This window comes from Corvus hawaiiensis, chromosome 4 (assembly GCF_020740725.1).
Source record: "Corvus hawaiiensis isolate bCorHaw1 chromosome 4, bCorHaw1.pri.cur, whole genome shotgun sequence".
Taxonomy (NCBI): domain Eukaryota; kingdom Metazoa; phylum Chordata; class Aves; order Passeriformes; family Corvidae; genus Corvus; species Corvus hawaiiensis.
Window position 1 is genome coordinate 24,824,634 of NC_063216.1, and position 15,611 is coordinate 24,840,244.

The window sequence follows — 15,611 nt, forward strand, 5'->3', positions numbered from 1 at the left end:
ATGGAGCCCAGGAAGATTAGCTGGCTAATTTAGCTGGTTAAGTCCAATACCCACAGTTGGGTCTTATGAACTCCTCTCAGTTTATCTCCACAGCTATTTCTGTCAAGGTTATATTTCTTGCTAGTTCCAACTCTGAGTTGGAATCACGTGGCCTGCTTCAGAGAGGTGACTTACACACTGACACATGGATGACCTGACAAGGTTGCATTCAACGCACTGGAGAGGGGCTCGCTCTGCTATTTGCATGCAAGGAGCCACTGCCTGTATTCTATTTCTCTTATCACCACATGCCCCTGAATTTTTACTTAACAGAACAACACAGTGCTAAAATAGACTATTTCAATGGTTATGCATGCAATTATCATAATATATCTAGCTTCTTTATAGAACTCTGTAACGCAGCTAAGTTGCTGAAGAACTCTCACCACTTGACAGTTACATTTTCCCTCTGGTATTAAATCCTGAAAGGTGATACTCAGACTTCTTTTGAATGGCAGCAGTAATGGCAGCAACTAAGAGCTTAAAAACTCCCTCAAGTTTTTTAAGTAGAAATTAAGCTGAAATTTTCTTCAATTTACAGCCTCCTTGTAAAGACAATAAACTTTCTTTCTGAGAGCATAAGTACTCAGCTGCCTCATTCTTGCCTATCAGTTTTGTCCTGGGTAATCCAAATGGGCATTCATGAAAGCAAACAGTATAATCTACATCAAGCAATCAATGCTGCTAAACTCATTGCAGTTCTTACTAGTCTGGCCTTTAAATTCAACAGACAAACACAGATTGATCAGGTTTTGTATTTCCTTCAAAAGCAATGTTCTACACTGTATAATCATAGAGGCAAAGTAACCAATAAAATTTGAATTCCACAAAACTTAATCTAAAATCTCTGTTGGTTTAGCACAGTCAATAACAGAACTGGTTTGCATTCTTACTATTCCAGTTACCAAAGTTCAAAATGATTGTCACGAGGCGTTACATTTTCCTGCCTCCAGCAAAATGATGGCTAAACCAGAAATGCCAGAAAAATCTCCTAATGCAAGCATTCTACAAGAAGGAGATAACTACTCTGCTTATCTCTGTGTCCCTCAAATGCCTATCAACAGTCGTAAAGCAACATATCTCACTCTGGGAATCATAGAGGCACAATTAGGAAATCAAATCCTGAACTGCTTGTAGATGAGTCTTAGAAAAAGATAAACTTTCTCTGCTTAGACTCCTGAATAATGAAATTGTATTTTCAAATAAGTAAGACTACTCCTTTGAAAATAATTCTCCACGTTCGAGTCTCCACAAAAACCTGACAGATGTTTCTTTTTTTACTTACAACCCTAACAATTCTCCAAGTTCAAGTCTCCACAAAAACCTGACAGGTGGGTTTTTTTTTACTTACAACCCTAACACTGACTTCTCACATTTATTTTTCACAGTCATTCTCACATACGTTTTGGAAGAGTAACCATCCTTTTATTTTCTCATATAATTTGTGATATGTGAGGAACAGCTATTAAAACTGCAAATCATAGAGAAAAGCTTCATGAGTCTTTTTAGAGAGGTCGCAATTGAATTTTGCCTTCTTGTGCTGGTATTGGCTGGGATAGAGTTAATTTTCTTCACAGTAGCTGGCACAGGGCTCTGGTATGGATTGGTGATGGAAACAGTGTTGATAACTCAGGGATGTTTTCATAATTTCTGAGCAGTGCTTGCACAGAGTCAAGGCCTTCTCTGCCTCTTGCACCACTGCACCATCAAGGAGGTTGGAGGTGCACGAGAAGTTGGGAGGGGACACAGCCAGGACAGCTGACCCCAACTGACCCAAGGACATTCCATGCCATGTGGTGCCATGCTCAGTGTACAGAGCTGGGGGAAGAAGGAGGAAGGGGAGGATGTTGGGAGTGATGGTGTTTGTCTTCCCCAGTCACTGTTATGTGTGCTGGGGCCCTGCCATCCTGGGGATGGCTGAACACATGCCTACCCATGGGAAATGGTGAATTAATTCCTTGTTTTGCTTTGCTTGCATGCAAGGCTTTTCCTTACCTCTTAAACTGTCTTTATCTCAGCCCACGAGTTTTTTCACTTTTACACTCCTGATTCTCTCCCCCAGCCCATGGGGAGGAGTGAGGAAGCAGCTGCACAGGACTTTGTTGCCAGCTGGGGTTAAAGCACAACACTTCATTAAGAAGAACCCAAAGATAACCATTCTTTACTGCAATAAAAAGGCTCATTTCCAGTTCCATAAACATTAATTATTAGGACAAAAATGTACAACACTGAGTTTTAAAGATGATAACCTTATTTTTGCCAAGACCTTCAGCTACTGATAGACTAAGCTCTGTGTTTGTGAAGTTGTAAACACAGTGAAGGCTTTTATATTTTGCATGGAACATCACAGATCAATATCTTTCAAATACATTCCTCTCCAAGTACAAAGTTCATCAAATCATTGCTTGCAAGTTTGTTTTTTGGTATTTGGTGGGGGATTTTTTCCCCCAATCTAGTGTTAAACATGTAAGATGAAACAGGTGACTGGCACATGAAAGCCTGGGCAGATTTTTCAGGATGGTGAGGGGGGGTCATAAGTTATTTCAAGTAGCTAGCTTATTAACATAAGCTGTGAACAGCAATGCACTGCAGAGGTTGCACAGGCTGCATTTCATGTCCCAAGCTGCAGCCCCTGCAGGGACACGGAAAAAGCACGGGAAGGTCTCATCTGTGGAGCAGCGGGGCTCTCTTTTAGTGTGCCACAAATCGCAGCTGCCCTCACGCTGACCCTGCCCCGCAGGGTGGCACTGGGGGGGCAGGTCCCGTGTCCCCTCACACCTGAGGCAGCTGCTGGAGCCGCCACTCCACAGGGGGAAGGGAGGGCCGTGCGTGGATGAACAAAGGCCCCAAGAGTAGTCTAAGGAGGGCTAACGAGCTCCTGGGAGAATGGTTGCCCTGATGAGCGCTGAAAACCCGGAGAACAGGGACACCTGGCAGACACTCGGCTTGGTTTATCCTCCACCAGCACTGGGAGTCCCCAAAGAGGCTCGGCTGAAGCCAGCCGGTTTCTCTCATGGCGGTGCGAGGCACTAGACACGCAGAGAGGCGCGGAGAGCCAAGGGCAGGGCACGACGACAACAGCGGGATCGTGAGGCCCCGAGTACCTGGCGGGGACCCTGTCCTGGAGCCCCCGCGCACCTCCCGCGCCGCCGCGGCAGGGGGCGCCATGGGGCACCGACCGCACGAACTACAGCTCCCGGCATGCAACGCGCAGCACCGGGGCATGCGCCCATCCGCGCTCCAGCCCCCACTCGGTGGGGCGGACAGCGGGATTCGCCAGTGCCGCCCTTCCCCTAACGGCGGCCCAGGCCTGGCGCTCGGGCCCGCTGGTTATGGCCTTAATCATGACTTTTCACACCTCTTGGTACCCAGGGGTGCGGCCGCGACCGGAAGTGCCGTTGTAACACCCCGTCTCCCCAGTGAGCATCCCGGGTGTCCCCGGAAGCGGTCGGAGCTGGTGCTCCGTGTGGAGACGGTCCCTGTCGCTCCCGCGGCCGCACCCCACGTGGTCCCGCCGTCAAACGCCGCCGATCATTCATTGCAGCGCCGCGCGGGGCCGCGCTGGCCACGCCACCCCGCGCACACCATTGGCCGAGCGCCGCCCCGCCCGCCAATCGGCGCCGGCCACGCTCCGACCGCAGGAAACCGCACATGGAAAGTCACGATTGGCGGCGACGGCTGCAGACCCCGCCTGCCCAGGCTTCCCATTGGCTGCGTGTTTGGCGTGGTGCGCTGCTATTGGTCGCAGTGGCGCAGGCCCCCCCCACTCCGGGGTTCATAAGGCGGAGGGGGAGGGCCGCGGCCGCTCCAGCGGGATCGGCGGCGGCGCGGGTCGGGCTCGGCAGCGCGAGGCGGCGGCGCTGGGGGCTCTTCTCTTGTCACCGCGGCCGCCATGAAGTCCGTGTGGGCGCTCGCTCTGGCCGGTGTGCTGCTCCTGGCCGGTGAGTGCCCGCGGGCTTCTAGAAGGTTCTGGCGGAAGGGTGTCGGGGTCCCGGCCAACAGGCCCCCCCCCACCCGCCTTCCCCCGCCGTGTGCTGGGGCGAGGGGGCCGGAGGCCGCCGAGGGGAGGTGGGGTGTCGGGCGGGACCCCTCGCTCTGCCCCGCGGGGAGGGGAAGCGGTGCTCGGCCCCTCGCCTGCTCTGCCCGGGCCTGGCCCTCTCCGGCGGGGGGAGGGGGCCGCGCGGCTCATGCGCTGTCACGGGCGGGGGCGGAGGGTGGGAGAGGGCCTCCGCTTGCCCCTCTCGCCTGTCTCCGGTTGGGCTGAACTCCCCTGGGGAGGGGGCGGGGGACTGGAGCGGCAGAGCTGAGCCTAAAGTCGCGGGGAGGGGTGACCGGAGAAGTTGGGTAGTGTAGCATGGAGATCGGGTTCAGAGCGTTGGTTTCCTTGTTTTCCCAGTGTCGGTCAGAGCCGATGAGGTGGATGTAGATGGGACCGTGGAAGATGACTTGGGCAAAAGCAGAGAAGGGTCTCGAACAGATGATGAAGTTGTTCAGAGGTTGGTATCTGAGGCGTCCTGGTTTTGGAAGGGTCAGTTTGAGCACCAGTTATGCCTCAGGCCTCAGAAGCAGGGAAGGAACGCTATTCAAAAGAGTGATCCTGTCAGCTGGAGGAAATAAAGCATTTCTGCAAAAGACTGTTTTTCCTTCTAAACTGAAACGAGCTTGAGAACTTGGATTCAGAAAAGTTCAACTTGTTTTTGTCGAATATCGATAACTGTTAATTGGGGTTTACTCGTGCATGTCATAAATGGTGTCAGTTTAGTGCCTGGGGATGAAATCGCTCTATGCCTATGAAATGCCTTACCTCCTGTGAGGTGCACCACATGCTGAGGATTGCAGTGGCTTTAACATTACCTGTATTATTCCCTGAATTTTTAATGAAAAGAGTCTCACTTGCAAGCATGAGTTTTCACTCAAGTTTTGAATTAAGGTTATGCAGTTGAGGATGGCTATTCTTGGCACTTGACTCACTTGATCATGTAATTTTGTGCTACATCAGCAATTAAGCATTTTTGCTGTTGCTTTGTGATAAAATTAGTGATGCTGTTTGTGGACAAGATTCCTTGATAGGCTTTTCATTGTCCTAACAGAGAGGAAGAAGCTATCCAGCTAGATGGCCTAAATGCATCCCAGATCAAAGAAATCAGAGAAAAATCTGAGAAGTTTGCATTTCAAGCAGAAGTGAACAGAATGATGAAGTTAATTATCAATTCTTTGTATAAAAATAAAGAGGTTAGTGCCTTTATCTGCAGCTCATGTTAGAATTTTGGAGGGGTGTGTGTCTGTCTCCTGGCATTCCTGACTACTGGCTTCTATTTCAGATTTTCCTGCGGGAACTTATTTCAAATGCTTCAGATGCTTTAGATAAGATACGGTTGATATCATTAACTGATGAAAATGCTCTCGCTGGCAATGAGGAACTTACAGTCAAAATCAAGGTAAGAAGCATTAGATATGAACATCTCTAAGAGACGTGGTGGAGGAACGTGAAAAGATTAAATCTCATGAAAACATTAAATCTCAGTCCTTGCTTCATTAAATCTCAGTCTTTGGCTTAATGCTGATGCAAATACAAACTAGGACCACATGAGGACCTTTGCAATTAACTTTATCAAAGACTACTTCTCTTTTAATGGTAAAAGTACATTTCTGGTTTTATAAAGAGCAACTGAAGTATTGGAGTACTTCGAAGGAAGGTCTTTCTCATTTCTGGTTACTGCAAATTCAATTTATTGTAGCCAGGCATGATTGAATTTGATTACTACTATGTAGCACTTTTCTTCGGCATGTATTAAGGTTCAGAGGGAAGTCAAACTGCATTTTTCTCTTTTTTTTTTTTTTTTTCAGTGTGATAAAGAGAAGAACATGCTTCATGTTACAGATACGGGTATTGGCATGACAAAGGAGGAGTTAGTTAAAAACCTGGGTACCATTGCAAAGTCTGGTACAAGTGAATTCTTAAACAAGATGACTGAAATGCAGGATGATAGCCAGTCAACATCTGAGTTAATTGGCCAGTTTGGTGTTGGCTTTTATTCTGCTTTCTTAGTAGCAGACAGAGTTATTGTCACATCAAAACACAACAATGATACTCAGCATATTTGGGAGTCAGATTCAAATGAGTTCTCTGTGATCAATGACCCAAGAGGGAACACCTTAGGACGTGGCACAACCATAACGTAAGTATTAACTTTCTTTAGTTTTAAAATAGAAAAGGTTGTGTGGGTACACTTTGCTTATTGGAATATGTGAGTGACTTTAGCTTTGTGGCTAATTTAATTCTTATAATACAGCTTTATTCAGTTTAATAGAAACATGCAAAATGTAAACTGGAGCCAAAAAGAAATGTAGTTTGCTTCATGTTCTGTTTGATGAGCTAACAAAACTATGAATGTCTTGACAACTGTCACCAAGTACTTCCAAACAGGCTCATTCAGTCCCTCAACACAATTCTGGCCTGGCAAAACCTGTACAGGAGCTGTAGAGCTTTGTCTTGGAAACTAGCTGCTGTTTATATACCAGTGAGGCTGATCTGATGCAAATTTCAGACTAGAGGTAGTTTGCCAGTCCTATTTTCATTGCTTTCATGAGCAGGTAAATTTATTTGGCCTGGGTTTAGAAGATGTCTTTCTGGAGGTGGCACTTAGTGTAAAAAAGTAGATCTTGGTGCTCTAGTTTGAGGTAAAGCCCATGAGGGTGCATCAAAATCCTGATAAGTATTGATATGATTTGCTGCTTTCATTTAAACTTTTGAATATTGTGTTCTGCCTCAGTCAGTGAAAACAACTGCTAGTTGAGTAAGGATTGTATTTTTTAAGATACTTGGAGTTGTACTAATAAAAGCTCACTTGCATAAATATGAATTGCTACAACTGTAGCAAAAATCACAGATTGTTCTGAATTGGGACCTACAAGGATCATCAACTCCACCTCTTAAATGAATGGCCCATATGTGAATAAACCCCCAATCTTGGTTATCAGTACCATGCTCTGGCTCAGTTGGTCAATCTCAGTGGCATAAGAAATGTATCTTTTGCTATGAAACTGTCAAAATACTTGTCCAGCACTTTAAAAGGTTTGGTTGGGGTTTTGTTTTTTTTTTATTTAGCCTTGTCTTGAAGGAAGAAGCATCTGATTACCTTGAGCTGGACACTGTTAAAAATCTAGTGAAGAAATATTCCCAGTTCATAAACTTCCCCATATATGTGTGGAGCAGCAAGGTAAGTGTATTTAACTGAGTATTGCACAGTGTAAGCTTTGGTTATGACAGCTGTCTGGCCAGATCTTTCATGAAGGCTAAGGTCCTGTCATAGAGCTGCCACTTGTCTAATTTCTAAAATTCTTTTGTTCCTGACTTCTTGGCTAGTGTTTTAGTAGTTGTTTTTTCTCTAAATGCTAGTCTGTTGCTAAAATCACAAACTTTAAAGGAGCTTGTTTTTATTCTGACTCAAAGAAGATTATCAAAGGAAAAACATTGGTAATTACTTAGGTGGATCTTTCTTACACTGGCTTTGGTAGATGGAAGCTTTGTTAAGCTCTCAAGCAGAACCATGGCTAGGTATCCTGAAAAAAACAGAGCAGTATCTTAGGCCTGTTGGGATGCTTTCTTGGTGTAGCACCAACTTAAAATCCACCAAGTCTTTGATCAGAATTATATGTAAAGCATTGAAAAACTTGAATTTGAGTATGGTGGTCTCACAGTGTATTGAAGGAAAGTATGTGTTAATGAAAAATGCAACTGAAAAATATTACCTATAGAGAAGTTTGCAACAGAAAAATAGCAGAAGTCAGGCTAGTGCTATGAGATTAAGCTTTTTGAGAGAATACTAGAGCATACCTAGTAGGAAGTCAAGGTGTTCAAATCCCCACCTTCAGTTGTCTCTTTAGACAGAGACTGTTGAAGAACCCATTGAAGAGGAGGAAGCAAAGGAGAAAGAAGAAGAAACAGATGATGAAGCAGCAGTTGAAGAAGAGGAGGAAGAAAAGAAGCCAAAAACTAAGAAGGTAAGCTTTGTTAGACATGGGGTCCTGCAGCTCCTGTCAGATAGATGGCAATTTTCCTAGGTAGTCTTGCAGAGGTACATTTCCGTAGTGAGTGCTTTCAAGAAACAAATCCTTTTAAAGTGAGATGTGAGGAAAGAAGATTGTAAATGAAACAGACTTAGGTAGAAGTCAGGCAGATGATTGGCAGTAGCCTTGTGAAGCTGTGGTCACAGCTAATTATAAGTACTTGCATGAACTACTTGAAATGGAAGCGGAATTCTGAAGTCTGACACTGTTGACAAGTTTAAATTTAATATACTCTGCTGGGAAGATTTTTCCAGAGTGGCATTAGAACAGAAATACTGGTACTCAGTGAATGTGTTAAATATACATGGAACACGCTACAGTGTAGACTAAAGTTTTGTTCCCATGTGTTGCACTCATGTGTACTTAAAATGAGAATGTCCAGGCCATTGCATAGTTTTATAAATTAGAAAGAGCATGTTTGGGATTTTTACATGCTATTTTGTTTTGGCTTCAGTGGAGTGCCCTTAATTGGCCAAGCATGAAGTAAAAGAATGAGAGTTTTTTATACTGTGGTGTTTATTTACCTAGGTCGAAAAGACTGTCTGGGATTGGGAGCTCATGAATGACATAAAACCAATCTGGCAGAGACCATCTAAAGAAGTTGAAGAAGATGAATACAAAGCTTTTTACAAAACCTTTTCCAAGGTGAGCTCTGGGCCTCAAGATGATTCCAAAGGAAGAGGTTTGCTGTAGTATGTCTTGCTATGTAAATAAAAGAATGCTTATGGATGGGCTATTTCTGAAGAATTAATTAATAGCTGTCAGTAGATGGAACTGCAGAGAGCCTGGAAGGTATAACATCTCAGTCAGAGTTAATCGTTTTTCCAGAGAGAAGGTACTGCCCCCCACGTGTTGATTAGTCTCGGTTTGGGAAGTATTATGTTGCAGTGCATGTGGAGCTTACTGATGTGTTTCAATGTTGACAGGGAAATTTGTATTTAGTCAGAGGGTTGTGGTGCTTATTGCACGTGGAGGAAGAAAGAGGGAGACAGAGTTTCCTAAAGTGTTACCTTTGTATCATGTGGTGTGATGATACTCTATTGGTTATCGTGCTGTTGGTAACTTATTAGCAACTGGCTTGTTAAAATCCAGCAAAACTTGGAAGGTTTCCAGGAAGGTTATTTTTACATGAGTAACTCTGCTCTTGTAACTTAAACTTTTGTCTCCATTATAGACTTTAACAAAGCATGGCTACATGGATTAGTTCTTAAATAATTGCACTTATTTGCCAAAAGCATGTTTTTTTTAGAAACATTAACTCACTGGTATTTTCCCCACGTCAATTAAAAGCATTCTCTCTTCACAGGAACATGATGACCCAATGGCATACATCCACTTCACTGCTGAAGGGGAAGTAACTTTCAAATCCATCTTGTTTGTTCCTAATTCTGCTCCACGTGGACTGTTTGATGAATACGGATCCAAAAAAAGTGATTTCATTAAGGTAGGACAGGAAAGTGTGGTTATGGTTTTGTGGAAAAGAAAAACAAAAACCCTAAAGTAACTTGGCTGCTCTCTCCTCTTGTAATTCAGCTGTACGTTCGAAGAGTGTTCATCACTGATGACTTCCATGACATGATGCCCAAATATCTTAACTTTGTTAAGGGTGTTGTAAGTATTATATATCTTACTTGCATTTAATTTTTTTTTTAAATACTGCCAGGTATACTTAAAATTTTCTTTCTCAATTAGGTGGATTCTGATGATCTTCCTTTGAATGTATCCCGTGAAACACTTCAGCAGCATAAATTGTTAAAGGTAAGCTAGTTATTTTTAACTAAAACAATTAAATTCCTTCATTGTAAGCACACGACAGCAGTAAGATTTAGAAGACTTAATAGCATGATGAATTTTGGTACATGACTCTGAAATTAACATAAAGGAAGCTCAGGTATTGCTGTTTGCAGATTACCTCTATGTCAGATCAGGGATACAAAGTGGAATCTATTCTTTGTAATGAGGTTGCAGTGAGGGCTCTTCCAAATACTTATTGTTGTAACTCAGTATTGCTGCTTTTTTTAGGTGATCAGAAAGAAACTTGTTCGCAAAACTCTTGATATGATCAAGAAAATTGCAGAGGAAAAATACAATGACACATTCTGGAAAGAGTTTGGTACTAATGTGAAGCTTGGTGTTATTGAGGATCACTCCAATCGTACACGACTCGCTAAACTTCTGCGCTTCCAGTCTTCTCATCATGAAAGTAACCTCACCAGCCTTGATCAGTATGTGGAAAGAATGAAGGAGAAGCAAGACAAAATCTATTTCATGGCTGGTGCTAGCAGAAAGGAGGTATGTGAGAGTGAAAGAAAGAGGGAAAAGGGGTACAGTATAGCTTGTAGTTTTAGTACCATAAACATTGTGAATTGTGTATTTATGGCACAAGTGGAGACTCCATGCTTATGTTACTCCTGCAGTTCAGTTTTTCTGGTACCAGTATTTGTCAGATAGTTGTACAGGTTTTGGTAACTGTTGATACCAATGCAATTAAACTGACATCCCAAATGTTTTCATCCTAGGCTGAGTCCTCACCATTTGTTGAGCGTCTGCTGAAAAAGGGCTATGAAGTGATCTATCTGACTGAACCTGTAGATGAATATTGTATTCAGGCTTTGCCAGAGTTTGATGGCAAGAGGTTCCAGAATGTAGCAAAAGAAGGAGTTAAGTTTGAAGAAAGTGAAAAGTCTAAAGAGAGTCGGGAAGCCTTGGAAAAGGAATTTGAGCCACTCTTAAACTGGATGAAAGACAAAGCTCTAAAAGACAAGGTAAAATACTGTGTTATTTGTAATGATTATTTTTACTGGCTGTACTTGCTACAACATACCTTGCAGATTATTTGAACACAGATTTGACAGTAGCTTCTCTGCCTTCATGGAGTAAACCTTTATGGATAATACCTTTATTCAGGAAGACAATGAGTTAGACTGTCATCTTAGACATTTTTCAGAAATTCTTGAATTGATAGGGAAGTTCAGAGTTATTTACTTTATTCACTGTATAAGTTCTGTGAACTAACATTAAGGTGTTTTGGGGGTTTTTTCTACAGATTGAAAAAGCTGTGCTATCTCAACGTTTAACCCAGTCTCCATGTGCTCTTGTGGCTAGTCAGTATGGCTGGTCTGGTAACATGGAAAGAATCATGAAGGCTCAAGCTTACCAGACTGGGAAGGATATATCTACAAAGTAAGCTTCCAGTTCTGTAGCAGCAGACATGAAATGCAGTTGACTGCCTCCCTTGCTTGGTTTGCCTGTAACAAGCTTCCACCTGGTTCAGATGATCCTAAGTGTTTTAAAGGTCATTTTACAACCAAGTTACTCTTCATTATAGCCTTACATTGTTATTTCCAAGCCCAATATGTAAAACTGCCTGGTGAGCAAGACTAATCATTTGATATCTGTCATTTGGTGACAAGATGAACTTAGTAACTTGAATGCTTCCCATAGTTGCACAAGTATTAAACAGGGGGAATACACTTGTTACTGTGACTGTAACCAGTGTATGTGGATTTAAAGATATAATTGGGTCCTGTACTTTGAAACTTAGTGCTGCAATTTTTCTTCTCAGCTACTATGCCAGCCAAAAGAAGACATTTGAAATTAACCCCAGGCATCCACTGATCAAGGACATGCTGAGGCGAGTCAAGGTAAATAAATAAGAGTAGTGAAACATTGACTTGACTTCACTGCATACAACCTGCTTTAACAAGTCTGTTTTGATTTTCTTGTGTTTTTCCATATTAGGAAAATGAAGATGACAAAACTGTTTCAGATCTTGCAGTGGTATTGTTTGAAACTGCAACTCTGAGATCAGGATATATGTTGCCAGACACTAAGGAATATGGAGACAGAATAGAAAGGATGCTTCGTTTGAGTTTAAACATTGACCTGGATGCAAAGGTTAGTTTGTCTTCTGCTTGGGGCTGATAATTGACTTACTGTTGCTCCATCTTAAAAAGTGCAGCTGCTTGATTTACTTGCATAAAATTAAACATATCCAGCTTCCTGCACTTAAGTGGGCCACCAGAAATCCAGCCATGAGTCTGTACTTACTCATGGTCTCCCTTCCTTGCTTTTCTTTGTAGTTTGAGATTCTGCTATTTTGTTATGCTTCTCAAGTATTGTCCTGTCCTTAATAAAAAAAATAGAGGAGTAAATTGGGCACACAGGCCTTTGACCCCTATCTCTAATGGAGAAATTCCTAAGTGGGTGTAAGTAATCAAAGTTCTCATAATGCTGTGCAAGAACTGCTGGCTGTTTTGCTGGAGTGGATCAGTGCTAGACAGGTCTTACTTTTTCCTTCAGGTAGCTTGTGGCAAATGTTAGGAACTGGTAGTGAATTCTTCCATAGCCTGTATTTAGCTAGTGCACAGCTAGTTGAAAAACCTAAGCAAGTAAAGCAAATTGCTTGTGACCTTTGTGTACAGGTGGATGAGGAACCTGAAGAGCCTGAAGATGCAGCTGAGGAGGCGGAGCAGGATGAAGAGGAAGTGGATGCTGATGCTGAGGACAGTGAAACACAGAAGGTAGGGTCCCAAGTTTGATGCTTTCTTGCCAATAGTTGTGGAACTTTGCCTGTGGGTGCTACCTGGCAATAAAGGTGTTCACTTTGCCTTTCATGACACTAGATTTTAGTGTGAGGTGTTCCAGGCTTTTCTTGGAGGGGAAAAAACCTGCAATACAAATTAATTATTAAACTACATTGTGAAAAGATAACACTTAGATATGTTCAAAGCTGGAACTAAATTATGCTTAAGAGATTGTAAAAGTGCCCTGTGGCAAGAAAATGGCAGCAAATCCTCTAGTGAAGACAATTATCTGTGGTATTTCCACAGCTTGTGGGCAAAAATATGAACAAATCAGCAAGAGTATAGTTTTAAATGGTCACAGTATAGGCTTGGAACAACACTCCAGACAACACCATTGCTTCTAAACAGTTCACCTGCCATGTGAAGTCAGCCTTCACTTAGCTCATGTCTGCAGTTTTAATGATGGATATGCTGAACTCTTCTAATACCATAACTTCAATACCAACTTGTAAAGTTGTTTGAGGTCCCAACTGGGCCTGCTTTCTTGGGTTGCCTTCGGAAGAGACCTGCAAGATGATGTCCTGTGACTTATGCAAATATATAGCTTATAGCAATGTGATTTCCTGCTGTTATGTTATGTAATGTCAGATTAGGTAAGAATGAATTTGAGGAGCAGTATTTATTGTACTATACCTACTTAATTTTGATGCCACTCCTGTTAAGTTTGCACAGCAGTATAACCTGCAATAACAGTAATAGAAATTTCTGTTCTTCTGGGGCAGTTCTTGTAACCTTTTTCTGCTTTCAAAAAGGAACATTTTGATTCTCTTTTTGTCTTCACAGGAATCCACAGATGTGAAAGATGAACTGTAAACTGCACTCGACTACTGTCCTGCATTGGGGGGTTAAGAGGGAATGTGAATTAGATTGTTTTGGTTTTTTCCACTGTAAAATGTTGAGGGATGGTATGGGGTTTTAAAGGGTAAAGGAGGTTTTTTTTTTAAGTTCACTTTTCTAAAAACATTCCTCATGAATGTAAATTTGTATTATTTAACTGACTTGGTGTAAAATCTTGTCATGTACAAAATAAAATGTTCCCAAACACCACCAACTCTAAATTTATACATAGCAAGCTCATCTTGTGGGCTGGCAGAAAGAAATTAAGGTATGGTCCTGCATGTTGAGGTCCTTTGTGCAAACAGGCTCTTTGTTGGCAGTCCTTGGGCCTTTCTGTGCTGGCACAGCCACACCTACTTGTGTAGTGTCTGCCTGTGGCTGGGATTTATTTTTACAAACCTGCTGTGCTGCTTAGCCAAGTACACCTGGTATCTGAGAGCTGTACTGAACTTGCTAATTGAAACAAATATTTGAGTTAGGTATCCCCTGCAAGCCTAAGGAAGAGGACATAGGGTGTTTAAAGATGGCATTGGAAGTTGAAGGCCTGCCAGCTTGTGCTGGAGTCTGTGACTTGACTCCATAGAATATGCAGCAGAAGCTTTACAGATGAGGGGGAAAAAACATCTCCTTTGATTAAATATGCAGACAACTCCCACCAGAACTGTCTTACTGCCTGTGAGCTGGCACCATCCTCCCTGGCACTTGGAAACCGTGCCTTTGACTTGTGTCACTACAGCAGTTCTGTTTTCTACAGGTGTTTTTTAAAGGTGGAAGTTCTTTTCACATATTCTTAATGCTGTTTCTCCTAGACATTTTCACTCTTGTTCTAGGTCCCTGTAGTATGGCAAAGCACTGTAGATACTTAATGTGACTGAAGCTAAATCTGGTTAGTTGTAGACATGTTGAACTTCTATTCATTATGTTAACTTTATCTAATGGTTGGATGAAGCACTACACTTTCTCACTTGTGCCTCTACTTTGAAACATCTTCACAGACATGGTGGAAAGTGTTTACACTGAGGGTTTTCGGGGGTTTTTTTGCCTTTTTCTGTGGAAGAAGGACATAGGAGTGATGCTTCTGCACAGTGATTCTACTTAAGAACCAATCTCTTCTGTTTTGTTAACAGAACTTCTGTGAAGTTACAAGTTTCTGCAGTCTGAAGCCAAATAAGTTTTCTTATTAGGTGAGGGCACTAAACACTGACCTGAAGAACTTGCTTTTCATTTACTAGGCTTCTATATTGCCCAAAATATGCCACGTTATCAGTGTGGCTATTGTGTTAGGGTTTAGCGAGTTGTGTTGAAGTTACGCTTGTTTGAGACATCAAGGAAAGGAAGCTTAGTTTAGGGGGGGTTCTGGTTCTGCTCACTGCAGTGGTATCCTAGAGAAGAGCCTTTTGTTACTGGCCCAGGCTGAGTGTTCTGAGTGTCAGCAGCTGCCAAGGTCAGCTTTAGTAGCAGCCTTCGGCAGTAAGTTACTGAACAGGGCAGGTGCACCATTTCTTGGGGCAGTTTGCACTTACTATAGCAGTGCAACTTTGTGCTCTGTAGCAATCAACCTCCTAAACTATCACTTATTTTTAGTGATACACTCAGAAATCTATCATTACTACCCACACCTCACTGTTTGACCTCTTGAGTAGCAAGTGTCGCTCACACCTCCTGTATGGTTGGGAATGATTTTGCCTAACAAACCAAAGGGGAATATTGGAAGTGTAGGGTGGCCTCCTCCAGTATCCTTAATTTGTAAATTACTTGTAGATTTAAGCAACCTTCATTCTGTTGTACAGCTGAAGTTCTTATTGCTTTGATTGGCTTGAGGGTGACAAAACTTGATTACATTTCACAAATAATAAAGAGCACACTTGAGAGTCATGCTTCGTGCTTCTTCATATACTTCAGCTGAGGGTATCATGTGCAACATAGCTGTGGTCCAGCTGCTTTCTCTACACGCTGGAGTGACAAGTGTTTGCTATTAATAAACACAAAATGCACTTGTAAGTTTACCTTTTTTTTTTTTTTTTTTTTTTGTCAGCTCTGAAGCAAAATGGTGTCAGTATGGGAAGTGTTTCCTGCTTT

At 42.7% G+C, this 15,611-nt stretch overlaps 1 protein-coding gene across 1 annotated transcript; it reads left to right on the forward strand.

Moving 5' to 3' along the window:
- Positions 1 to 3,818: 3,818 nt before the first annotated feature.
- HSP90B1 (heat shock protein 90 beta family member 1) lies at positions 3,819 to 13,742 on the forward strand. The gene is made up of 18 exons (XM_048302736.1): positions 3,819 to 3,980; positions 4,436 to 4,535; positions 5,130 to 5,271; positions 5,361 to 5,477; positions 5,887 to 6,218; positions 7,148 to 7,259; positions 7,927 to 8,043; positions 8,638 to 8,754; positions 9,416 to 9,553; positions 9,643 to 9,720; positions 9,802 to 9,867; positions 10,132 to 10,401; positions 10,629 to 10,874; positions 11,156 to 11,292; positions 11,675 to 11,753; positions 11,851 to 12,006; positions 12,534 to 12,632; positions 13,479 to 13,742. The coding sequence occupies exons 1-18, from the start codon at positions 3,932 to 3,934 to the stop codon at positions 13,506 to 13,508; spliced, it is 2,385 nt and encodes a 794-aa protein (XP_048158693.1). The 5' UTR covers positions 3,819 to 3,931; the 3' UTR covers positions 13,509 to 13,742.
- The last annotated feature ends 1,869 nt before the right edge of the window (positions 13,743 to 15,611 follow it).

What these genes read in the sequence shown, in the direction of transcription:
- HSP90B1 (XM_048302736.1), top strand. Translation starts at nt 3,932, where the DNA reads ATGAAGTCCGTGTGGGCGCTCGCTCTGGCCGGTGTGCTGCTCCTGGCC. An exon ending in CGGTGTGCTGCTCCTGGCCG is followed by an intron (nt 3,981 to 4,435) that starts GTGAGTGCCCGC and finishes TTGTTTTCCCAG; the next exon opens with TGTCGGTCAGAGCCGATGAG. An exon ending in AGGACAGTGAAACACAGAAG is followed by an intron (nt 12,633 to 13,478) that starts GTAGGGTCCCAA and finishes TTGTCTTCACAG; the next exon opens with GAATCCACAGATGTGAAAGA.